This window comes from Oryctolagus cuniculus, chromosome 18, assembly GCF_051225735.1.
Source record: "Oryctolagus cuniculus isolate XC-2025 breed Fujian yellow rabbit chromosome 18, ASM5122573v1, whole genome shotgun sequence".
NCBI classification, from domain to species: Eukaryota; Metazoa; Chordata; class Mammalia; order Lagomorpha; family Leporidae; genus Oryctolagus; species Oryctolagus cuniculus.
The window spans coordinates 14,572,062-14,593,917 of NC_142884.1; the positions used below are offsets into that span (position 1 = coordinate 14,572,062).

The 21,856-nt window shown below is 53.0% G+C and overlaps 1 protein-coding gene across 10 annotated transcripts in view; it reads right to left on the reverse strand.

Moving 5' to 3' along the window:
• Positions 1 to 21,856, reverse strand: part of HNRNPUL1 (heterogeneous nuclear ribonucleoprotein U like 1) — a 36,525-nt gene that overhangs the window by 1,341 nt on the left and 13,328 nt on the right. For all 10 annotated transcript variants that reach the window (XM_089318794.1, XM_070062167.2, XM_070062175.2 and 7 more), the window contains exons 6-14: positions 21,142 to 21,241; positions 19,607 to 19,719; positions 13,059 to 13,325; positions 11,375 to 11,497; positions 11,162 to 11,290; positions 4,783 to 4,951; positions 3,940 to 4,221; positions 2,438 to 2,727; positions 19 to 210 (exon numbers count right to left, since the gene is read on the reverse strand). In XM_089318794.1, the coding sequence (XP_089174920.1) occupies positions 19 to 210; positions 2,438 to 2,727; positions 3,940 to 4,221; positions 4,783 to 4,951; positions 11,162 to 11,290; positions 11,375 to 11,497; positions 13,059 to 13,325; positions 19,607 to 19,719; positions 21,142 to 21,241 (1,665 nt within the window). The remainder of the gene's footprint in view (positions 1 to 18; positions 211 to 2,437; positions 2,728 to 3,939; positions 4,222 to 4,782; positions 4,952 to 11,161; positions 11,291 to 11,374; positions 11,498 to 13,058; positions 13,326 to 19,606; positions 19,720 to 21,141; positions 21,242 to 21,856) is intronic.

Genomic DNA, 21,856 nt, shown 5'->3' on the forward strand with positions numbered 1-21,856 from the left:
CCCCCATTTGGCACCTACCTGCTGATACTGGTTATAGCTGGGCTGAGGGTAGGTTTGTGCAGTTGGGGGTGGCGGTGGGGTATAGGGGGCCGGGCTGTAGCCACCGTAGCTCCCATAGTTGTAGGCAGGTGGTGGCGGAGGTGGAGGCGGTGGTGCTGTGTAGCCCTGGCTGTAACCTCCCTGGTTGTAGGGTGGCTGGCTGTAACTCGGCTGGAAGAGAGAGAGTGCCGAAGCTCTGTGAAGCAGCTCACAGGTGATAAGAAGGGCCCTGCCCTGGGGAGCTTGTCTGAGGGCTGAGGAGGAGGTGGGTGAGCTCTGTGATGTCGCAGGACAGGACGAAGGGCTCGTCCCAGGCCCCTGCTCTGGCCGTGAAGACCCTGGGCGAACAAAGCACATGGTACCCGAGTCCCAGGTTTCTTTTCTGTAGTGAGAGCTGCACCCAGCTCCTTCAGGCTGCCCGTGGACCCAGTCAGCTCCTGTGTGCCAGCCTCAGTTACGGCAAGCTCTGCTGAGAACAACGGTGCTGCCTGGCACAGGCTGTGTCGTTAACCATGTCATTGCTGTACAGACTCTGAGGGAGAGTCCACCAATTCCATTATAATAGGATGCTGAGGCTCAAGAACGTGAAACCACTGGGTCAAGGTCACACAGCTAAAAAGAACTCCAGCCCAGGGGCCAGCACTGTGGCGTAGCTGGTAAAGCCAAATCCAGCATCCCATATGGGCGCTGGTTCGAGTCTCAGCTGCTCCACTTCTGATGGCCTGGGAGAGCAGAAGATGGCCCAAGTCCTTGGGCCCCTGCACCTGCGTGGGAGACCTGGAAGAAGCTCCTGGCTTCTGGCTTTGGAATAGCCCAGCTCCAGTCACTGTGGCCATTTGTGGAGTGAACCAGCTGATGGAAGGCCCCTTTCTCTTTCTCTCTGCTTTTCCTTCTCTGTGTAACTCTTTCAAATAAATAAATCTTTAAAAAAAATAAAAAAGAGCTCCAGCCTACTTGGTTTAGTCCCAGAGCTTTAATTCATAAGCTATGGTGCCATTTGGCATAGAAGCTGCTTGGGGTCCGGCGCTGTGGCTTAGTGGGTAGAGCTGCCGCCTGCAGTGCTGGCATCCTATATGCGCAACGGTTCAAGTCCCGGCTGCTTTACTTCCAGTCCAGCTCTCTGCTATGGCCTGGGAAGGCAGTGGAAGATGGCCCAAGTCCTTGGGCCCCTGCATTTGTGTGAGAGACCTGAAAGAAACTCCTGGCTCCTGGCTTCGGATCAGTGCAGCTCTGGCCGTTGCAGCCAACTAGGGAGTGAACCAACGGATGGAAGACCTCTCTCTGTCTCTGCCTCTCCTTCTCTCTCTGTGTAATTCTGACTTTCAAATAAATAAATAATTAAAAAAAAAAAAAAGCTTTCAAAAAAAAAAAGAAAAAAGAAAGAAAGAAATTGCTTGGGGTGCCCATATCCCATTAATGGAATGCCTGGACTTCTGGGTTCGCGCTCCAGTCGTGCCTGATTCCAGCTTCCTCCTGATAGAGGGAGCCGCAGGTGATGGCTTGGTGGTTAGGCCCTGCCGCCCACAGGGAAACCTGGGCTGAGCCCCTGCTCCTGGCAGTGGGCTGACTGCTCCTGGCTGCTGAGGGCATCTGGGGAAGGAAGCAGCAGATGGGAGCTCTGTCCCCGACTCCTCCTCTGCTTTTCAAATAAACGACAAAAGTCTACAACCCCTCACAGTACCGTGAGCCTTTGTGGGGAAAATGAGGCCCAGAGAGCTTCTGTCCAAGGTCATAAACCGGATGTCGTGGGCCTGGGGGCTGAGGTGGAATCTACTCCGCTCCTGTCGTAGGAAACACTGGCTCCACGGGGACTGGGGTCCATCCAGCCGTCTCCCGGCAGCTGCTCCCAGGCCTGGCGCGGAAGGCGCTCAGGAAACGGCTGAGCAGTGACACGCAGGCAGCCTGGGGAGCAGTGGCCTGTGCGTCCTGCAGCCAGAGCACCAGCAGCCCGCGGCTGGACCTGGGCCCAGAGCTACCTGGGCGTGAGGCTCAGGACAGCGGACACTCACCACGCCCAGGGCCCTGGTCTTCACAGCCTGGCTACAAACGGGTCAGCCCTTTCCAGCTGGGTGAAAGCCAACTCCACGCCAGTGCTTTCCTGGGGCCCAGTGAGGCCACTGACACAGCCAAGAGAGATCCACCTGCCAGAGGGGCCAGTGCTCACACCGTGTCTCCCTGAGGGTAGTGGCAGGTTCTGGGAAGGGTGTTGAGGGGATCTGAGAATGCCCAGGGTCCATCCCAGACCAGTGCATGGCCCTGAGAAAGGGTGGACTGGAGGCAGGAAGAGACCTGTGACTGGAACACGCGTGGGCGGCTCCTTCACAACACCCTCCTCTCACCTGCTTGGGTTCAAGAGCACACGTGTGCACAGGCAGTGACCCCGGGCTCAGCCTCTCACCTGTGGAGGGCTGTAGCTGCTGACGGTGGGGGTGCTGGTGCTGGCGCTGGCGCCAGGGATGCTGCTGTTCTTACTGTAGCTGCTGGCCCCCGGGGGGTTCCGAGCAGGGCTGTAGCTGGGCGGCGGCGGCGGCTGCTGTGGGGGCGGCTGTGGCGGCGGCGGCTGCTGAGGTGGCGGCTGTTGCTGGGGGGCCCGGTTGTAGCTGCCTCGGTTGTTGGAGTTGTTGTTATCCCGGCTGTTGTTACCCCAGCGGTTCTGGTTGTAGCCACCACCTCCACTGCGGTTGAAACCTGCATTGAAGAAACAGAGAGGCCCCATCACTCTCAACTGTAAGCCACAGGGGCTGGCAACTGCTGTGGCCCCAAGCACGGCCAGGCACGAAGCGTACCCCCGAGTTTCCCCAGGCCCCTGGACTCTCCCCGTCACATGTCAGATAGCATGAGGCTGTCACTGTCTGCGGGCAGGCTCGGCTCGCCCACTGGCTGTGGGCCAGTGAGGCAGGGACCAAGGCTGTCTTGGCTTCTACTACGCCCCAGCATGAACCAACAAGAGAGACGCTCAGGCAGGAAGCACAGCCATGAATGGGCAGATCTGGGCCTCTTTATGCCTGGCCCAAGGGGCCGGCCTGTCCTGAGTCTGTGCAGCTGTTCCTGGGGCCTGGAAGCCACTCCCTTCCCTTGGCCAACTTCCACCGGGCCTGTGAACCTCAGCTCAGACAGCAGCACCTCAAGAGGCCTTTGCTGAGCCTGCAGCCTCCCCTGCAGGCGGGACTGGGGGGTCACCGAGGTCACAGCATCCCTGGGTTTCCCACAGAACCATTTAGGTCATGGCTGTATCACCCCCAGAACTATCCGCACAAAACTCACCTGGAACAGGGCTCAGGCCATGTCTGTTAAACTCACAGACTACTTCAGAGACTGCAGTACTAAGAACTGAGAAAATTAGTCTCACTGAATCTCTCTCCCCACCACTTTAAAACCCAATCCAAAGAGTCCTAGCGTCTGCCTTGCACCAGGTGCGGGTGGGATCTGGGGTCGGCAGTGCACCTGGCCTGGCCCCTCAAGAAGCTCCCGGGCACTGGTGTGGCTTAAGGGGCTCAGCACCACCTGAGACACCAGCATCCCAGCACGGGCACAGGCTTGAGTCTTGGCTGCTCTCTGATGACGTGCCTGGGAAGGCAGGGAAAGACGGTCCAAATCCTTGGGAACCTGCACCCATGCTGGAGGCCTGGATAAAGCTCCTGGCTTTGGCCTGGCCCAGCCCCAGCTACTGCAGCCATTTGGGGAGTGACCCAGTGGGTGAAGATCTCCTCCGCCTCTCTAACTGCCATAGAAGATGGGGAGATTCACGAGTGAGGAGCACTGACAGGGAGTGGGATGCTGATCTCCCTGGCGTCCCAGGGGCTGCCTCCCTCTGGTCCTCACGACAGCCAGCCCACTGCAGTCAAGGTCCGACCCTGACCCAGGAACACAGCGCGGGGAGCTGTAAGCGCGACGGCTCACCTCCTCGGTAGCTGCCCCCTCCACCGCTGCCTCCACCTCGGTTCTGGAAGCCTCCGCGGCTGCCTCCAGGGGGACCTCGGTTGTCATAGCGCTGGAAGCCGCCGCCACCTCCTCGGCCCCGGAAGCCGCCACCTCGGTTGTCAAAGCGTTTCTCCGGGGGCGGCCCGGCCTTGCGGCCTTCCTCATTGTACTGCCTCACCAGCTTGTCGGCTTCCTCCCGCTGCAGCTCGATGAACAGAACCTCATCCAGGAAGTCCCCGACGTCCGGCAAGGTGAAGTTGGCTAGGAGGGGAGCAGCCCGGAAGGAACAGGGGGAAGAGGTCAGTTCCTTCCGCCCAGAGGACGCAGGCCTGCCAGAAGGGGAAGGTGGAAGGAACTGGAGCAGTGAATGAGGAAGGTGAGACGGGGTCCCAGCCACTCGGCCTCTCCAGCAGTGTCAGGGCTCACCAAGACCCTTCCCTCTCTTTCCTGAAGAGACGGCTGGTCTCCATCTAACCAAGGAGCGCATCAGGCGGTGGGATCCCCATGCCTATGTTTACAGAGGAGCAAACTGAGGCTTGCCCAGTTAGCCACCCAGGGCTGGCGGCAAGGTGAGCGCACGGCCGCTCTGCGTGCGCTCCCACTGCCCAGCCCACCCCCGGCTGAAAACCTTGCCAGGAGAGACACGTGTAGCTTTTCCATTCACAGCTGTGGTGGACAGAGAAGGGACAGAGCAGAAGCAAACAAAGAGCAAGATCAAAAGGGAGTGACGATCAGGGAGCGGGGCAGGGGCGCAGCGAGCCAGGAGCCTTCTCCCTGAAGGCCCACGTGGGGCTGGCCCGCAGGGAACCACCCGTTTCCTACCTTTCATTTCTAAGACCGCATGGTCGGGGACATCCTTCCCTTCCTCGTCGGTTCGCTTTATTGTTCGGTCTTTTAGGTCCTCGTCAGTGGGACAAATTACAATGGCTTTGCGCTGGAAGCCTTCAAATGGTCTCATTTTTCGTCTCTGGGCTGACCCATAAACATTTGTCTAGGGGTAAGTAACAGAAGAGGCAAGAGAGGGCACAGTAAGAGTTGTTTGTTCCTCTGAGGGCGGCGATGTAGGCCAGGGCTGAGAGCAGGACGCCAGTGCTCCGCCAGGCAGGAAACCGCTGCTTCGCTCTCAAGGTCTATTTTAATCACGATTACTTCTTTTCTATTTGAGACACCGAGGGAGAGCTTCCATCCCATCTCACTTCTTCGAGTCCTCAAACGTCTGCCAATAGCTGCGACTTGGCCTGGCCAGAGTTGAGAGCTGGGGACTGAACCCGGGTTTCCCATGGGGCGGCAGGAACCCCACTGCTGTCTCCCAGGGCACAGGTGAGCAGGAAGCTGGAGTCCGGAGCCAGAGCCGGGCATTCACCCAGGCACTCCTCTGGGACATGTGGGAGTCTTAGCTGCTGGACCAGACATCTGACTTGGGACAGCAGCTGCACACAGGCTCGGGCGACGGCCTTCTAAGGCTGGGATCCCACATGTTCCTGGTACAGTGCTTGACCACGTCTCCCCCACGCTGCAGGTAGCGCATGCTCATGGCAAACAACTCACAACACAAAGCCTCAAGTTTAGTCAGGATCCCCCTCCCTCCAGTGCCAGCCCTACAACTGGTGGTGAATTTCTTACGCACACCTCTAGAATACTGGTTTGCCACGTGAGTAGAACGTCACGACACATGTGCTTCGGAAGCTCTTTCCCGGAACACATCCCAAGGCGTTTCCTTGCAGCGTTCTCTTTAAATGGCCAGCACGCGGGCAATCGGCAGCCCTGGCTAACGGCACAACCGCCTTCTGCTCCCTCGCTAGTTCTCCTCTGAACAGTCAGCCTCAGCCTCATGCCTGACAGGGCAACAGCCCATGCTTCTTCCAGATGCAGGCTTGGGTCTCACGTTCTGCTCCCCTGCCCTCCACCACAGGCAGCTGTGCCTGGGCCGCTGCTGGCACAGCGCCCCCCAGAGCACCTGTGACTGACAGCTAACAGCAGCAGCTTCCACCGAGTGCCTCTCACATGACTGAATTCCCACGTGGCCCTGGGGCCCGCATCTGTTGCAGCCCAGGGCTTGGTGGTCTCAGTCTGTGTACTTGAGTCACCGGGACACAATAAGAAAGTGAAGGTCAAAGCCTTCAAGACTTCCTGAGCCTGAATCTCGGGGTGGGACCACAATGCCCATACAGGTTCCGTCCTATCCTAACTCAGAACTCAAGGGTCTGGACAGGCACCAAGGGGGAGCTGCAGAGAAGTCTGCAGAGGGCCTGCCGTGTCTGAAGACTCCCCGGGGGCGTGAAGCCCCGGCATGGCCCTCTTGCCCTGCCGCCTATCCTTACAGCTGCTTCACCTCTAAGACCAAGCTTAAGAGCCTCCCTCCCAGGGCTGGTGAGGGCCGAGCGGGAGGATGACTACGAATGACACAGTGTAAGGAACTGCGGGAGCGGAGGGTGACACGCCAGCCCCCAGGGCAGGAGGCCCGTGGCGGGAGGCAGGCATGGCAGTGGGGCTGCTTTGCAGGCCATGGCTCTGCCCTGACAACCCTGTCACCCTTGCATGGCCCTGGGTGAGCGACTTCCACGCAGAGCCTCAGCCTGCTCCTCTGTAAAATCTACTTGCTGCACATTACTGAGTCTCAAGCCCTGAAAAGGGAAAAAGAGTGTGAGTGTCCTTGGGTCGCTGTGGAGACGGAATGAGTTCATTCTCAGTGAAAGTCCTCGTCTCACTTGGCCCGCAGCCAACTCGCCACAACGTGAGCTACCACTGACACAGCTGTCACTGGAGGGATGTGTGGATACTGACACTGCGGTGTCGACTCGCAGCAACCCAGGCTGTGCTGCTCTCCCCAGGAGGAAGGCCACAGGCTTGGGGAGGAAGCTACCCGTTATGAGCCTAGCTGAGACTGCCCACGAGTCCCCTGGTTCGTCTGTCTCTGACTCCTTCACTGGAAACAGGGATCACAGCACTCCCCTCCTGGCTCTGGGGAGGATCTACAGATGTGGACGTCACTTTCCTGTGATGGGGGTGGGGGGGCAGGAAAAGGAGAAGTCCACGCGGCACAGCTTGAACACGTGGTCAACAGGACAGACAGTGTTCTAGGAGAGGCTTCCCAAGGAACAGTCTGAGGAAGAGAGACGGACCACAAAGGCGGCTGCGGGGAGATCTGGACTGTGAGTCCAGTTGTTCTTGAAATCAACCAGATTCCCTGGCCCTGACACACATTCCAGGCAAAACTGTTCCTCCCTGTTCCTCAGAGGAACTATCCTGACTTTCACGAAGGAGGGGGCGGGCAGCATGTGGGTGGGGCCCACACAGGCCAGAGGTGGCTTGAGAAGGCACGTCAGATTACAGAGGCACAGTGAAGTCTCCTCTCCCAAGCAATCCTACCCTGACTGCTCTGAATCCCGAGGGCGTGGAAAAGGAACCAGAGGGACGGGGGCGGGGGGCGGGGAGCGCAGCCGGGATTCATAAACAGCTGGCCTCTGGCTTTGAGAAGCTCTGCAGACCTTCAGAACCAAGGTACCCAGAATCCTCGGGGCGACGCTTTTTGAAAAAGCACCTCCCTCTGCTTACTCCTCGGGTTGGGAGGAAGGGGAGCACTGAGACCAGACCAGCAGCAATGCAATCACTGGCTTTCCTGGAGGGCAGGGAGTGAGCTGCTGGGGGTTGTTACCACAGCAAACACGGTGACGTCAGAGTCTCGGGCCAGCCGGGCCAGCCGGCACGCTGTGGTCACTGGGGCTGCTGGCTGCTGGCTGCTGGCGGCTGTTGCTAGGAGGCAGACACAACAGCGAGGTCAGCTTTTCCAGCTGCCTGAGTTCCTTCTGCCTGCCTCCCGCATCTCCCAGTCCCACCCTGCTGCAAGATGTGTGTTCCCTGGGCCCCTGATCACCCCCATCTCCAGCAAGGCCTACGGGGGGTGTTCCCAGAGGAACTGCAAGGGGAGCATTGGTGTGAGAGCGTCTGAGGGACTGAGGGGGACACAGCAGGCCAGGTGATGACTTCTGCTGGCATCCCACGTTCTCTCAAGGGCCCACTCTGTCTGTCCCGTCTACTCTCACTTGTCATAGCTCAACAATCAGGCTGGCAGCAGGAAAAACCTGGCTGGATCCCAGAGGAGCAAACTTAAGGCTGGTGAGGGAAACGTTTGTCTTTTGGGCTCAGCAAGGTGAATCTCAGTTGAGGGCACCACACATGCAAGAAGAGAGCTGGCTGGAGTGGCAGGAATGGAATAGGCTCAAGGCTCAGGGATCAGTGGGGGTACAGAAAAGAAACATCCCCTCTGCCAACATCTGCCGACAAGAGATCCTTTACTTTGGGCCACTGTAGCCCTGAGTGCCTGTTTCACAGGGATGCAGAACTGTATGCTCCAAGGGTGAGGCTAGGTTAGCAATGTCAGCACAGCCAGCCCCGACTCTGACCACTGTCCGGCCTTTGACTGCTGAGCTCTCACAAAGGGCACTCCTAGCCCACAATGCCCGACTCCAGGGGAGGTTTGGGGAACATGACTCTGTGGCCCTTTGAGAAGCCTCTGGGAGGGCAACTCTGTATCCAGTGTCAAGGCCCTCAGGTAGCCTAGGAACAGGCCAATTCATTCCAGAGGCTTCCTCCCTGTCCCAGGAGACCCCAAAGAGCCACCCAAAACCATGTGGCCTTCTCCTCCTTCTGGCCAGGCATTTGGCCACACCCCTCCTTAGCAATAAACACAGGACCCCAGCTCCAGACTGCCCTTGGACAAAGCATCAGCTCTCTGTAGCCCAGCTCCAGCAAACTTTCCCCAATTCCCTCCCAGGCCCAAATACATGACACTGTGGCCATCTGGGAAGTCAGCAAATCGACTGTATGACTGGAGAAGTTCTTCCTTGGTGAGGCCTGCTTCCCCTCTGGCCACCTCTTCCCATCTCCTCCTGTGATGCTCCGTGGTTGCAATGCAGACACGGTTTGCAGAGCTGCTCGGGTCATCACAGAATGCACCTGAAGCCCAAAGCCACACAAGTGCCTGTGCCCAGTGAGACTTCGGGGGCTATGGGTCCGGGGTCCTGGCCAGACAAACGCAGAATCTTGGCTCACACAGTCCTGCCTGGCTGCTGCAGGCAAGTTCTCCTCCTCTCAGGATGACCATTTCTGAGGCCAAACTACGTAACAGGAGGCCTGGAAACACCAAATGCAAGGAGGTCTGACCACGCAGGGAAAACCACAGAAGGGAAAAGGTGGTCCTTGGCCGAGATGCAGGACCTGCAGGGACTTCTGTGGCACTGCTCTCCCTGCAAGTCCTACCCAGCCCAGGGGACAGCTACGGGTCCTCAGCTTGTCCCTCGCCACCACAGCTCGTGAGGTGAGAAGTGGCAGGATCCGGCCAGAGGGCTGCTGTGAGACACACACACACACACTCTCTCACACACACTCTCTCTCACACATACCCAGAGTTTCCTGGAACCTACTTTTGGAGTTAGTTCAGAACTGGTCAAACCACTGCTTTAGATCTGGGTAACTTAGAGCTTCTCCCTGAGTCCATCTTCCAGTCTGGGCTTACCCGGAACCCTCCTCCCTGCTGTCAGAGTTGATTCACACCTCACCTGACCTGACCTGCATGTCCACCACCAGGAAGCTGGCAGTCCCAGAGCACAGGGACACCAGGTACAGCCCTGGACCCTATCCCTCAACAAGCCAGCACCAGCCTACAAGGCCAGCAATGACTACACAGTGCTCAGCTGTGCGGTTGTGTGCCTACTGGGGCCTGACCTCCCGAGAAAAACTTGGCCAGGCCTTCACTACATGATCTAGCCCTGGTTACCATCCTCCGCGGGTCCACCTACCTGAAATGAATTTCACAGTTGATTTAACCAGCAAACTGAGAAAAATACAGGCAGGGAACAGTTGCTGGGGTATCCAAAAGAGGATGCTCAGACTGCTGAACAGTACCACTGCTCTGCTTTCAGAACCATGAGGTCCAGTTGGGGCCATGTCAGATTAAAATTCTAAAATGCCCTCACAAGGAGACAAAGTGAGGCCAAGGGTTTAAAAAAAAACCCAGTCTTCCAAGTGAGAGGAAGTTGGGTGATGTATTATTGGTGCAGCCAAGCTGGCAGAATAACCACGAGAAGCTTTTGGGCTAGCTGTGTTCGTTACGTGGTGCAGGATTCTCAACATTCCGTGAATGCAACTTGGTCCCTGGGGATTCCTCTCTGACAAGCCAACAACCATCACTGGTTGTTCACCAAGACCCTGTGACCCAGCAGCTCAGGCTATACACACAGAAGACACTTCAGTGAGGCCACAGGATGGGGTGTCACACCCTTGTACCAAGGATGTGAACAGCAGTCTGTATTTGCCCACTCACAGACTCTTACGCATCATAAATCCAAGGCTTATTCACAGATCCACAAATATGGAAAATAAGGAAACACTCTCTGCTCCTTGAGTATGGCTTCAGGACAAATGTCAAGTGTGACGTTGCACAGGCAACAAGCATGTGGAAGTCATTATTCTGAGACAGGAATCCTTAACCATTTTGGGGTCACTCATCCTTCTGAGAATGCTGAAAGCCATGGACAATCTTTCTAACTCAAAACTGTCTCGTTTCTTTAAAAAAGACGTATCTCTGTGCATGTGCATATACAATATAAAACAAAGTATTCCATGTTCGATTTCAAAGGCTCTTAAATCCTTTGATGTTAGCTGAAATGTCAGGAAAAAATACATGACTTAGGTTTTTACCTGTCAATCATAAAAACTTGGTGAAGGAAGCTGGGAAATGCCTACTCTGCAGAGGAAGTAATCGTAATCACCAGTTACTGCGTGCCAGGCCCTGCTGGGTATTGCATGCCATTATGACCTCCACTTTACAGACCAGGACACTGAGACCCATAGGGTAAAGTCGGCTGCCATGGGTACATAGTGAGGAAACAGCACAGCCAGGATTTCAGCCGCAGCCTGCCAGGTTCATAAATCCACACCTCTTCCATTCTATTAAAGGGCTCTCCCCTAATGATGTCCTTTGGAGCTGCTGCTGAGCCAAAGCTAGCAGGCCTGGTTGCAGCTCCAAACCCAGCAGACTGGGCCTGGGAGCTGGGCAGAGGCCAGACTGCATCCTCGTGTATGGCTGAACCCTGGCCAGCACCACAGCCGAAAAGCACTGAGAAAGGAGAAGGCTGGAGGGGAAATTTTAGGTACCCAAGAGGCCCGCCCCCTCCCAGGACATGCTGCCATCAGTGAGCACCTGGTCTAGGATATAGTTGCGTTTCTTGCGGGCAGCGATCTGGATGAGGCGGTTGAGGCACTGGGTGGCCTGCTGGATCAGGACGTCCCAGCGGCCAGCGTAGTTCCGCTGTCGGCGCAGGCCCATCACCTGAGGGTGGGAGAGGTGAGGAGTGAGTGGTCCTAGTTGCAGGGCAGCACTGAGCAGGTGGGAGGTGCGGAGCGCTGTCCTTACCCGCATCTTATCCATGATGGCATTGGTACCCAGGATGTTGTACTTCTTGGAAGGGTTGGAGGCTGCATGTTTGATGGCCCAAGTGGTCTTGCCAGCAGCAGGTAGGCCCACCATCATCAGAATCTACAACACAAGATGCAAAGGGATGCTGCATGGGGACTGGCACTGCCTTTGTTGGCGGTGACAACAGAATACTCTGATCTCATGGCTGCCCCGGAAAGTGGAGGCAGCAGCAGCAGCACCGGCCTCACAGTGCTGCAGCTGAGATTCAAAGGGGTCAGGCTGGTCAGATGCTTGGCCGAAGGCCTGGCGAGGGATGAGTGCTAACTCAACAGCTGTCATCACCAGCACTGACATTTTGGTCAAGGCAGGAAAAGGGACTCCGACAGGGAAAAGCCCCAGAAAGACTGTGCTCCAGGGCCGGTCCCTACAGTGGGCATGAGAAGTGGTACGAACTTATTGCAGTCAGAAACAGGAAGCGAGCTGTACACACACGAACAAGGATCACTCCTAATCAGTACACTCAGAATCAGCACACTCTAGATGCAAACTAAATGCCTCATAAGGAGGGAGAAGAGAAGGCAGTTTAGGATGTCAATAAAAATGATGTGCAAAGCAGGGCTTTCCTGTGGTGGGCTACAGCTCACAAGCACTAGTGAGGGAGCAAGGCAGGCTGTCACAATGCTCCAACCCTAATACCCTAAGATCTCAGTCACATGTGTACACCGAAACAGGCTCCCGGCATACCAAAGAGAATACCAAAACTCTTCAAAGTGAACTGATGAGCAGGTGGTGGTGGAGAGGGGAAATTTTTTTTTCCTATTTTCTAGAATAAACTTAACTCACACATACCAAAAACAAAAAACAAAACAAACAAAAACAAAACAAAACAAAACAAAACAAAAAAAACAAAACAAAACACTATTTAATAACAAAGATCAGGGCTGGTGTTGTGGCATGGCAGGTTGAGCTTCTGCCTGTGATGCTCGCACCCCATATGGGAACCAGTTTGAGACCCAAGCTGCTCCACTTCCAACCAGCTCCCTGCTAATGCACCTGGAAAAGCAGTGGAGGATGGACCAAGTGCTTGAGCCCCTGCAGCCACATAGGAAACCAGAAGAAGCTCCCGGCTCCTGGCTTAGGCCTGGTCCAGTCCCAGCCATTGTGGCCATTTGGTGAGTGAAACAGTGGATGGACGATCTCTGTCTCTCTTCCTCTCTGTAACTCTTTCAAATAATAATAATAATAATAATAAAAATCTGGAAAACAAAATAAAACACAACAAAACCCAGAAAACAAAAAACCAGGATCCCCAGGACAGCTCCTGGAGCCTACTCATCTCCAAAGCCCGCCTGTGTCTTCTCTCTCAGACACCCTGGGTGGCAGAGTGCACCCCCAGAAATCGCCTGCTGTCCTTTCTGCTGAGGCAAAGCCCTCCCTCCTTTTGGAATCTAAGACTCAGGTAGATGACACTAGCCCCTTCCTCTTTAGCCTAAGCCACAGCAGCTCCACCCATCTCCCACTCAGAGCACCCTTCCACACGAAGGGCTGAGGGGCCCACTGGGCCCAGTCACTCTCGCAGTGAGCATGCTCCTTCCCCACACCCGGCTATTTAGTTCCCCTCTGCCTCAGCAGCTAGGTGGCCGTGGGAGGCGGACGCCAGTGCGGCCTTGAGTCTGCTCACCTCACATTCTGCCTTGCTCTTTGGTCCAACGGTGCCGCGGATCCGCTCGCTGAGGGGAAGGTGCTGGATGAAGGTGAATCCTGGGAGGACAGAACAGTAGGGCTCTGCCCTCTGTCCGAAGTTGAACTCCACGGCACAGTTCTTCACCAGGACATGAGGATACAGGGCCTGACCCCCCAGGGCCTCCTTCTGGATTCGGAAGGCAATGCCCATCCACTTCCCATTCTTGGTGAAGGAAAGTTCCACATCGTTTCCACATTCAAAGTCCTGGGAGAAAAAGTCAATGACAATACTTGCCAACTCTCAGCACAAGGCCCTGGGAGCCACAGGCGGGAGAGAGTTGACGCAGGAGATGCAGGGAGTGGAAACAACAGCCAACTTTCCAGACTTAACTGAATTCCTCAACATTCAGGCACGCTAGACAGCACCAGGGAACAGCTCAGACAATGTCCAGCCCCAAACCCTCCTTGCCCAAGACCTGGAAGCTGGTGGGTGAGAAACAAGTGACTTGAAGAGGCTCTAAGGATTTGACTCTAGTTCCCCCGGCAAAGATGAAGGAAAAGGCGGTCCTGCCCTGTCCTCACTGCTGGTGAGGGCACGCTGTGTAGGCAACAGATGAAGGAAGCCACAGCTGGGCCTCAGAACGTGGAGTCCAGCTCTGCACATGCCTTCACGTGTTCCACACTGTTACCTGAGATCTTACTCTTCTGGGTAAATGTGTCTGGGATGACCTGGGCCTAAGAGTGCCTGGGGGAGGGGGAACTGGGGAATCGGACAAGGACGATCTGGTGCCAAGTTTCTCTGAGGAGTAGATGCAGATTCACACACGAAGTCCTGAACAACAAGTGGAAGCCTGCCAAGTTTGGGAGCAGGAGTATTCTATACAAAGAGAAGTGCTGTGTGTGTGTACAAACCCAGCGGTGAGAGACACAGGGCCAAACAGCTGAAGCAGAGGGGATGAGGAGGTAAGTTCAGGCACAGAGGAGAGCCATGAGCGGACCACAGGCATCCGCTCAGTCAACAACTATTCCCTGAGCTGCTGAAGCTTGGTGGTTAAGGTCCTGTTTTGGAAAGTGGATTGCTTCAGCTCTACCATGTACCAATGGTAATCAAAAAAGGAGGGTGACAGTATTTCATTACTTTAGATATAAAATATTTTGTCTCATGCTACATAGGATTATGTGGGTTGGAACATTTAATACACAATGAACACACGATGAATGAACTGTCACCACCAGGTGCCAGGCACTGTGCCAGCTGTCAGAGTTTGGGGCTCCCACTTCAGCTCTGTGAGGGACTCCCTAAGGCACCTCAGGAGTTTGCATTTGATGCTGATGGCAAAGCAGAGACCCTGACTTGTTTCAAAATTGATTTATTTGAAAGAGAGACAGACAGACAGAGATCTTCTATCTGCTGGTTCACTTCCCAAATGGCCCCAGTAACTGGGGCTGGGCCAGGCTTAAGCTGGTAGCCAGAACCCCATCCAGGAGTCCCACGTGGGTGGGAGAGGCCCAAGTATTTGAGATATCATCCAGGACTTTCTCAGGTGCATTAGGAGGGAGCTGGTTCAGAAGCGGAGTAGTAAGGACTCGAACCGGCACTCTGATACGGGAAGTGTTAACTCCCAAGCGGTGGCCTAACCCACTGCGTAACAACGCTTCCCCCACCCCCCGACCGTACCTTGCTAGGAACAGAAGAGCTGTCTGGTCAGAAAGACCACGTGGGCTGCAGGGTAGAGGTCTACAGTTAATGGAGACTTAAAACTGGAGCTCAGACAGCAGACTGAAAGTCAAGTACAAGGGTTCCTGACATGAAAGAAGAAGACCAGCATTTCTGCTCTCTCAAAACGGGAGACCACCTCAAGACTTCCCCTTTAAGAAACAGTGGATTCTCCTCAGAGCCCACAGGAGACAGCCCTGTATGAGTGGCTCCTCTCCTGGAACGCACGAGGTCAACACCATGCAGGGCAGACGGATCCTGCGCCAGGCCAGCTGCGCAGTCCCTGTCGTGTCTTCTCTGCTCAGCTGCTCTGACGTGGACAAATCCAGCACCAACAGAGCCACCTGCCCAAGTGGCAAGTGCAGCTGTGCACTCCCGCTGCAGGGGCTGAAGGCCTGGCACCCTTTAGAATGCGCCCTTTCTGTAGCCTCATCTCTCACACCTCCTCCACAGCGGCTGAAACGGGTCATCCTGTTCTCTCCACTTAGGAAGCTGCTTTGTCCTTTCAGCTTTGTGAACAGAGAACGTCAGATGTGATGCAAATGTTCCCTCAGGCTACTCATCTCCATACCTCCTCCAACCTCACCCTGAGTCTGTGGCATCCTTTGAACGACGGATACTATACGTGGAATCTCAAAACTAACAGCAGAGGTGATCCTGTGAGAGCAAGTCTAGGCCCGGAGCTGAACGCTGCCATCCCCAACAGAACCCCATGCTTTCCCAGAGCAGCTTGGGAACACTCTTACACACTAAGGACAGTTAAACTGCTGCAGTCTCTGGAGTATGTCATCAAAATTAAAAAATACACCTTTTCCCCAGAATGTAACTTTTGAAGAAATCCTAAAATCATATCCCCATAAGAACAGAAATGGAGCTGCAAAACGCTCAAACCAGCACAATAAAAGTGCTCCAATGTGGAAGTGAGAGTAGCTAAGTTAAACAGGAGACCCAGGTGTGGGGACACCAAGATCTTCAAATTACTCTAGAAAAGGGAAAAAAGACCAGCTGTCACTGCTGTGTTATCTGTTTCAGCAAACAACCTTCACAGCCACCAAAAGGATGACCAGCTGAGTTAATTTAGGGCACCCTGAGGCCTACATCAGAATACCCACGTCATTAAGCACAGAGGAATCACACTAACCAAACACTGAGGGGGAACTGGGTTGCAGCAATTGTGGGAGGGCCACACAGAGAAGCCCTCTAGGTAGTGCTATAAAAACATCTGGAAGAAATACACTTGGGCCAGTGCTGTGGCCTAGCAGGTTAAACCTCCACCTGCGATGCTGACATCCCATAAGGGCGCCAGTCTGAGGCCTGGCTGCTCCACTTCCAATCCAGCTCCCAGTTAACGTGCCTGGAAAAGCAGCGGAAGATGCCCCAAGTGCTTGGGCCCCATACAGGAGACCTAGAGGAAACTCCTGGCTTCAGCAGGCTGGGTCAAGCCATTATAGCCATCTGGGGAGTGAACCAGCAGATGGGAAAAATCACTCTTTCTCTCTCTGCCTTTCAGATAAAAAATAAATCTTAGGGGCCAGCACTGCGGTGCAGCAGGTTAAAGCCCCAGCCTGCAGGGCCGGTATCCCATATGGGTGCCAGTTCTAGTTTCGGCTGCTCCACTTCCGATCCAGCTCTCTGCTGTGGCCTGTGAAAGCAGAAGAAGATCCCCAAGTCCTTAGGCTCCTGTTCCCATGTGGGAGACTCAAAGAAGCTCCTGGCTCCCGGCTTCAGATCAGCTCAGCTATGGTGTTGCAGTCATTTGGGGAGTGAACCAGCAGATCGAAGACCTCTCTCTCTCTCTCTCTCGAACTCTTTCAAATAAATAAAATAAATCTTAAAAAAAAAAAGAAAAAAAACATATACTTAAGTGGGGGGAGGGAGAATAACATGCATGAAAGAAAACATAGGGCGCTTGTGTTTGCCATAGCAGGTTAAGGTGCTGCCTGTGATGCTGGCAACCCATATGGGCACCAGTTTGAGTCCCAGCTGCTGCACGTAGTATCCAGCTCCTTGACAATGTGCCTGGGAAAACAGCAGAAGATGGCCCAAGTGCTTGGGCCCCTGGATGAATTTCCTGACTCTGGCCTGGCCCAGCCCCAGCCATTGCAGCCATCTGGGGAGTGGACCAGAAAACAAAAGATTTCTTTCTCTCCCTATCTCTAACTCCATCATTCAAATGAATAAATAAATATTAAAAAAGAAGAAAACACGAGGAAAAAAAAAGTAATGGTCATCGTTCCCATATGTGGATAAAAAAAAGTAAGTACCAGCGGGTTCACACTAGGGGCGGGCACACGTGACCAGGCTCAGGGGAAGACTGACACACACCTTCTTATACTCCTGGATGTTTCTGGAAACAATGTGAACTGATCATTTTTTAAAAATGTCTTTTAATTAAGATAAATCTGTATTATTTGTATGGACAAGGAACAATAGCTAAGACTTTATGTTAAATGGGAAAAAAAAATCTGAGTTTAGAATAGCCTGTAGAACATAAACACAGTTAGTCTTTATTTTAAAGATATGTTCTTTAGGGCCGGTACTGCGGTTTAGCGAGTAAAGCTGCCGCCTGCAGTGCTGGCATCCCATATGGGCACCAATGCGAGTCCCGGCTGCTCCACTTCTGATCCAGCTCTCTGCTATGACCTGGGAAAACAGCAGAAGATGACTCAAGTGCTTGGGACCCTGAACCCTCGTGGGAGACCTGAAAGAAACTCCTGGCTCCTGACTCCAGATTGGCACAGCTCCAGGTGTTGCAACCAACTGGGGAGTGAACCAAGGGATGGAAGACCTCTCTCTTTCTCTCTACCTCTCCTTCTCTCTCTGTGTAACTCTTTCAAATAAATAAATAAATCTTAAAAAAAAGATATGTTCCTTAAAAAACTCATGAAATACACAGGAGAGCTGAGACATTATTTCAGACTAAAGGAGATGAAAAAGACACTACAGAGAATGCAATAAACAATGCTGGATTGGATCCTGATCCCCAAATCAAACTGCACTAAAGAATATTGGACAACTGGCAGAATTTAAATGTGAACGGTGGGGCAGATAATAGGATCACATCCATGTTAAATTTGGTAAGTATACTGTGGTCAAGATAACAGCTTTGCTCTGAAGAAAGAGAGTATTTGAGAATAAAGACATGATGTATGGGGCCAGTGTTGTGCCACGGCAGGTTTAGCAGCTGCCTGCAATGCTGGCATCCCCTATAGGTGCTGGTTCAAGTTCCAGCTTTTTGACTACCCACCCATCTCCCTGCTAATGCACCTGGGAAAGCAGTGGAAGATGGCCCAAGTACCTGAGCCCCTGCAACCACGTAGCAGACCCAGGTGGAGTTCTAGGCTCCTGGCTCCAACCTGGCCCCTCCTTGCCATCACAGCCATTTGAGGAGTGAACCAGCAGATGGAAGCTATCTCTCTCTCTCTCTCTCTCTCTCTCTCTCTCTCTCTCTGTCTTTCCCTCTCTAACTATAGCCTTTAAAAAAACAAATAAATAAACCGGGGAGGGGGGGGACATGATGTATGCAACCTACTCTCAAATGGGTCAAATACAAACCACACACACACACACACACACACACACACAAATGGTAGAGTAAATGTTAGAATCTGGATAAGAACCTCTGAGAATTCTTTATTTGTATTCATTTCTCTAAAGTTTGAAATTACTTCAAAGCAAAAAAGGAAAAACAAGAAAAAGGGAAAAAATGAGCAATGCACACAAATGCGAAAGGGGAAAGAGACCAAGACCAGGAAGCAGTATCTGGGTAGCTGCTTTCTCTGGGGCCTCATGGCACATTTCACAAACATCGCTTGTAACTCTTCAGGCTCACTGTATTAAGTAATATTTACTGAGCACTGACTATGTGCAGGCACTGTTCTAAATGCTTTTCATGGATTAACCTGGCTCCACACAACATTCTAAGGTGGTGCACACAGGGCCTGAGATCAGGGAGTCTGGCCCAGCGCTGAGGGTCACGCTGCAGGCTCTCCAGGATCGATGCACACGGCAGCGGCTTTGCATCTTCTGCTCGCACAGAAGGCAGATGCACTGAGGGAAGCCTGGCTCAAGCAATGTGAGCTGAAGGGAGAAGTTCTGGAATAAGATGACGCCACTGTGGGGCAAGACCCAATACCACTGCCTTCAAGGTAGACAGGCTGGGGCCCGTGTTGTGGCACAGTGGGTTAAGACACCAGCTCTTGGGGCCGGTGCTGCAGCGCAGCAGGTTAAAACCCTGGCCTGAAGCGCTGGCATCCCATATGGGTGCTGGTTCTAGTCCTGGCTGCTCCACTTCTGATCCAGCTCTCTGCTATGGCCTGGGAAGGCAGGGGAGGATTGCCCAAGTGCTTGGGCCCCTGTATCAGATGGGAGACCCGGATGAAGCTCCTGGCTGCCGGCAGCCATTTGAGGAGTAAACTAGCAGATGAAAGATCTCTCTCTTTCTCTCTCTCCCCCCACCTCTGTAACTCTGCCTTTCAAATAAATAAAATAAATCTTAAAAAAAAAAAGAATAAAGAATAGGCAGGATACTTCCTAGCAAAAAAGACATTCCTGGGTTTAGAAAAATCACTCTGCTATCCAGGAAAGGAGGAAGGCTCAGTGTACATGGAGTCGCCAGACCTCCTCAGGGTGCTCCCTGATAGCTTTGCACAAAGCCCAGAGGGAACAGGAGCGCAGAATTTGACACAAAGCAACAGTAAGCGGCACTCCTGTCTGTCAAAGAGACAAAGAAGCATGGTGAGAGTGGCTGCACACAGGGCAGCCGTGAAAGCACAGCCATTCCTGAGGGAGCTCAGGGTGTGCTGGCTCCCTAGTCTGCAGGCACTCACCGCAAAGCAGCCAATCACATCGTTCTCTGCAAACTTGTCTCCGTAGTTTTCAAATCGGCTATTGGTGGACTTCTTTCCAGTGCCTCCGTAGCCATAGGAGAAAGGCTCTTCACCTGGCAGAAAACACAGGCAAAGGCAAGTTAAACGTGCCACGGTCCTCACAGCTTCCTTGGCTGACACATACTTTTAAGAAAAGTAATCCCCTCTCCCTTTATTGCTAATTTTGTTCATTACCTCTTAGGAGGGGTGGAAGGTTAATAGGAAGCCCTTTAACATGCAGGACTCTGGAGGGCTTGTGGGCTGAGGTGTTAAGTCTGGGATCTGGAACTGAACTCAACTACTCCACACAGAAAGGAAAAATTTGGAAATCAAGAGTGGAGGGGAACGGGGATGGAAGACACTGCATGCTGACACCCAACTGTCCGCCAAGCCTGCTAGTGCCAGTCCTGCCACAGACCCACTATGTGACCAAGGCCATGCTGTGTCATCATCCTGGGCTGTTTCCTCATCTGTACTGACCACCTGCCACTCACATCTCAAAACTGAGACAAAGAGAAATGAGGTGACCCAGGAACCTTGAATGAAAAGGACATACTGCAGTGAGCTGCGTACCCACCTTCAGACCTAACAAATCCACTTTCAAGGACTACCCTAAACTGGTAGAGTCATTACAGGATAGTGGCTCCAATGTTTCACAGAAATATTTGCCACTGATTTAAATGAGCTACAAAAGGAGACTTATTATATATATAGCACACTTGTAAAACCAAAAACTTCACAGCGATGAGAAAGTCCTGCTTGCTTACAGGAATATACCCATAATATATTACAGAGATCAGGATACACAACAGTATTCACAGCATGACTTATGTTGACTATGTAAAAGAAACTAAAGAAACTCCTGAAAGAGTGTAGATAAAAATGCTAACACTGTTATCTTGTAGGTTTAGCAGATTATCAGTTTTCCCTTTCTGTATGGTCTAAATTTTTACAAGGAGAATATACTGTTTTCTTAACTAGAATGTTCATATAACCAAGGTCTCAGCACTGGTCATCGTCAGTCACAGGGAGCCAGCCAGGTCATGGAGGAGTGGGGGCCTGTGAAAATTCAAAACCCTTTAATGGGCAACCTCTGCCTTTCTTGGCAACCAGGCCTAACCCCCCTGGTCTGTCCCCTTTAATTAGAGGGTAGGCTCTGGACAGAAAATCCAGGTAGAACTTAACAGACTGCAGATCTTACTGTTTTAGCAAGGCTTGAGGGCAGGAGACAACTGATCTTTAATAAAGAAAGCAATTTTCAGAAGAGAACTTAATTCAGAGAAGAGTTAACTGTCTACAGAAAAGCTGTCACATGACTACGATCTTTCCAGTGGAATCTAGAACGCCTGAGGACCGGCAGGCAGTGGTGTGTAGCTAATCCTATGCCTGTTCCACCCCGGCTAGCTGTTCTCAGTCCAAGCCTGCGAAGAGGAGCCTTGAAGGCCAGCAGGGGCAGTCACCCTACTCTCTGAACTGCCGAGCTGACCTCCCCTTACCTAGCTGGGTGCTGCAGGAGTCCAGGGACCAGCCGATTCGAACAACGTGGGGATCGGGCTCTGTAGACGGAAGGTGCTTCACAGAGATTTCCTCGTTGATCTGGGGACAGAGGACAAGAAGGCTGAGGACTGTCTCTGGAGGCTGACAGACTATGAGGCAACACAGGAGGAAAGCTCACCAGGCACTGAGAAATAGCGATGGTTTTTGTTGCTGTGAAAGAGGGAGTTAAACAGCTCTGAAGAGCCTACGGCACTGAAACCAGGGCTTCAAAAGGGATTGGGGAAATGCAGGGCTACAGAGAGGCATTTCAAAACAGTTTTTTTTGTTTTGTTTTTTTTTTTTTTTTTTTTTTTTTTTAGTTTTAACACTTGCTGCAGGGGGAACAAACTCTCATAATATTTAGTTGAAAGATAAATTGGTGCAATGTCTTTGGAGGGCAATCTAGCAGGCTTTCAAATGTGTAAAAGGAACATGTTCAATAACTGTGCGATCCTGCCGCTAGTTTACTCCAGATACTCCTATGTGTGCAAGTGTGTGTATGTGCATGCAATAGTACGTCTTGTTTTTTATACATACACTAAGCAATGTTATTATTTACTTTCATCTGTTTGAAAGACTGGGTCACTTCCCAAAGGCCTGCAATAGCCAATGCTGGGCCAGGCAAGCAGCACAGAACTCCATCCAGGCATCCCATGTGGGTGGCAAAGATCCAAG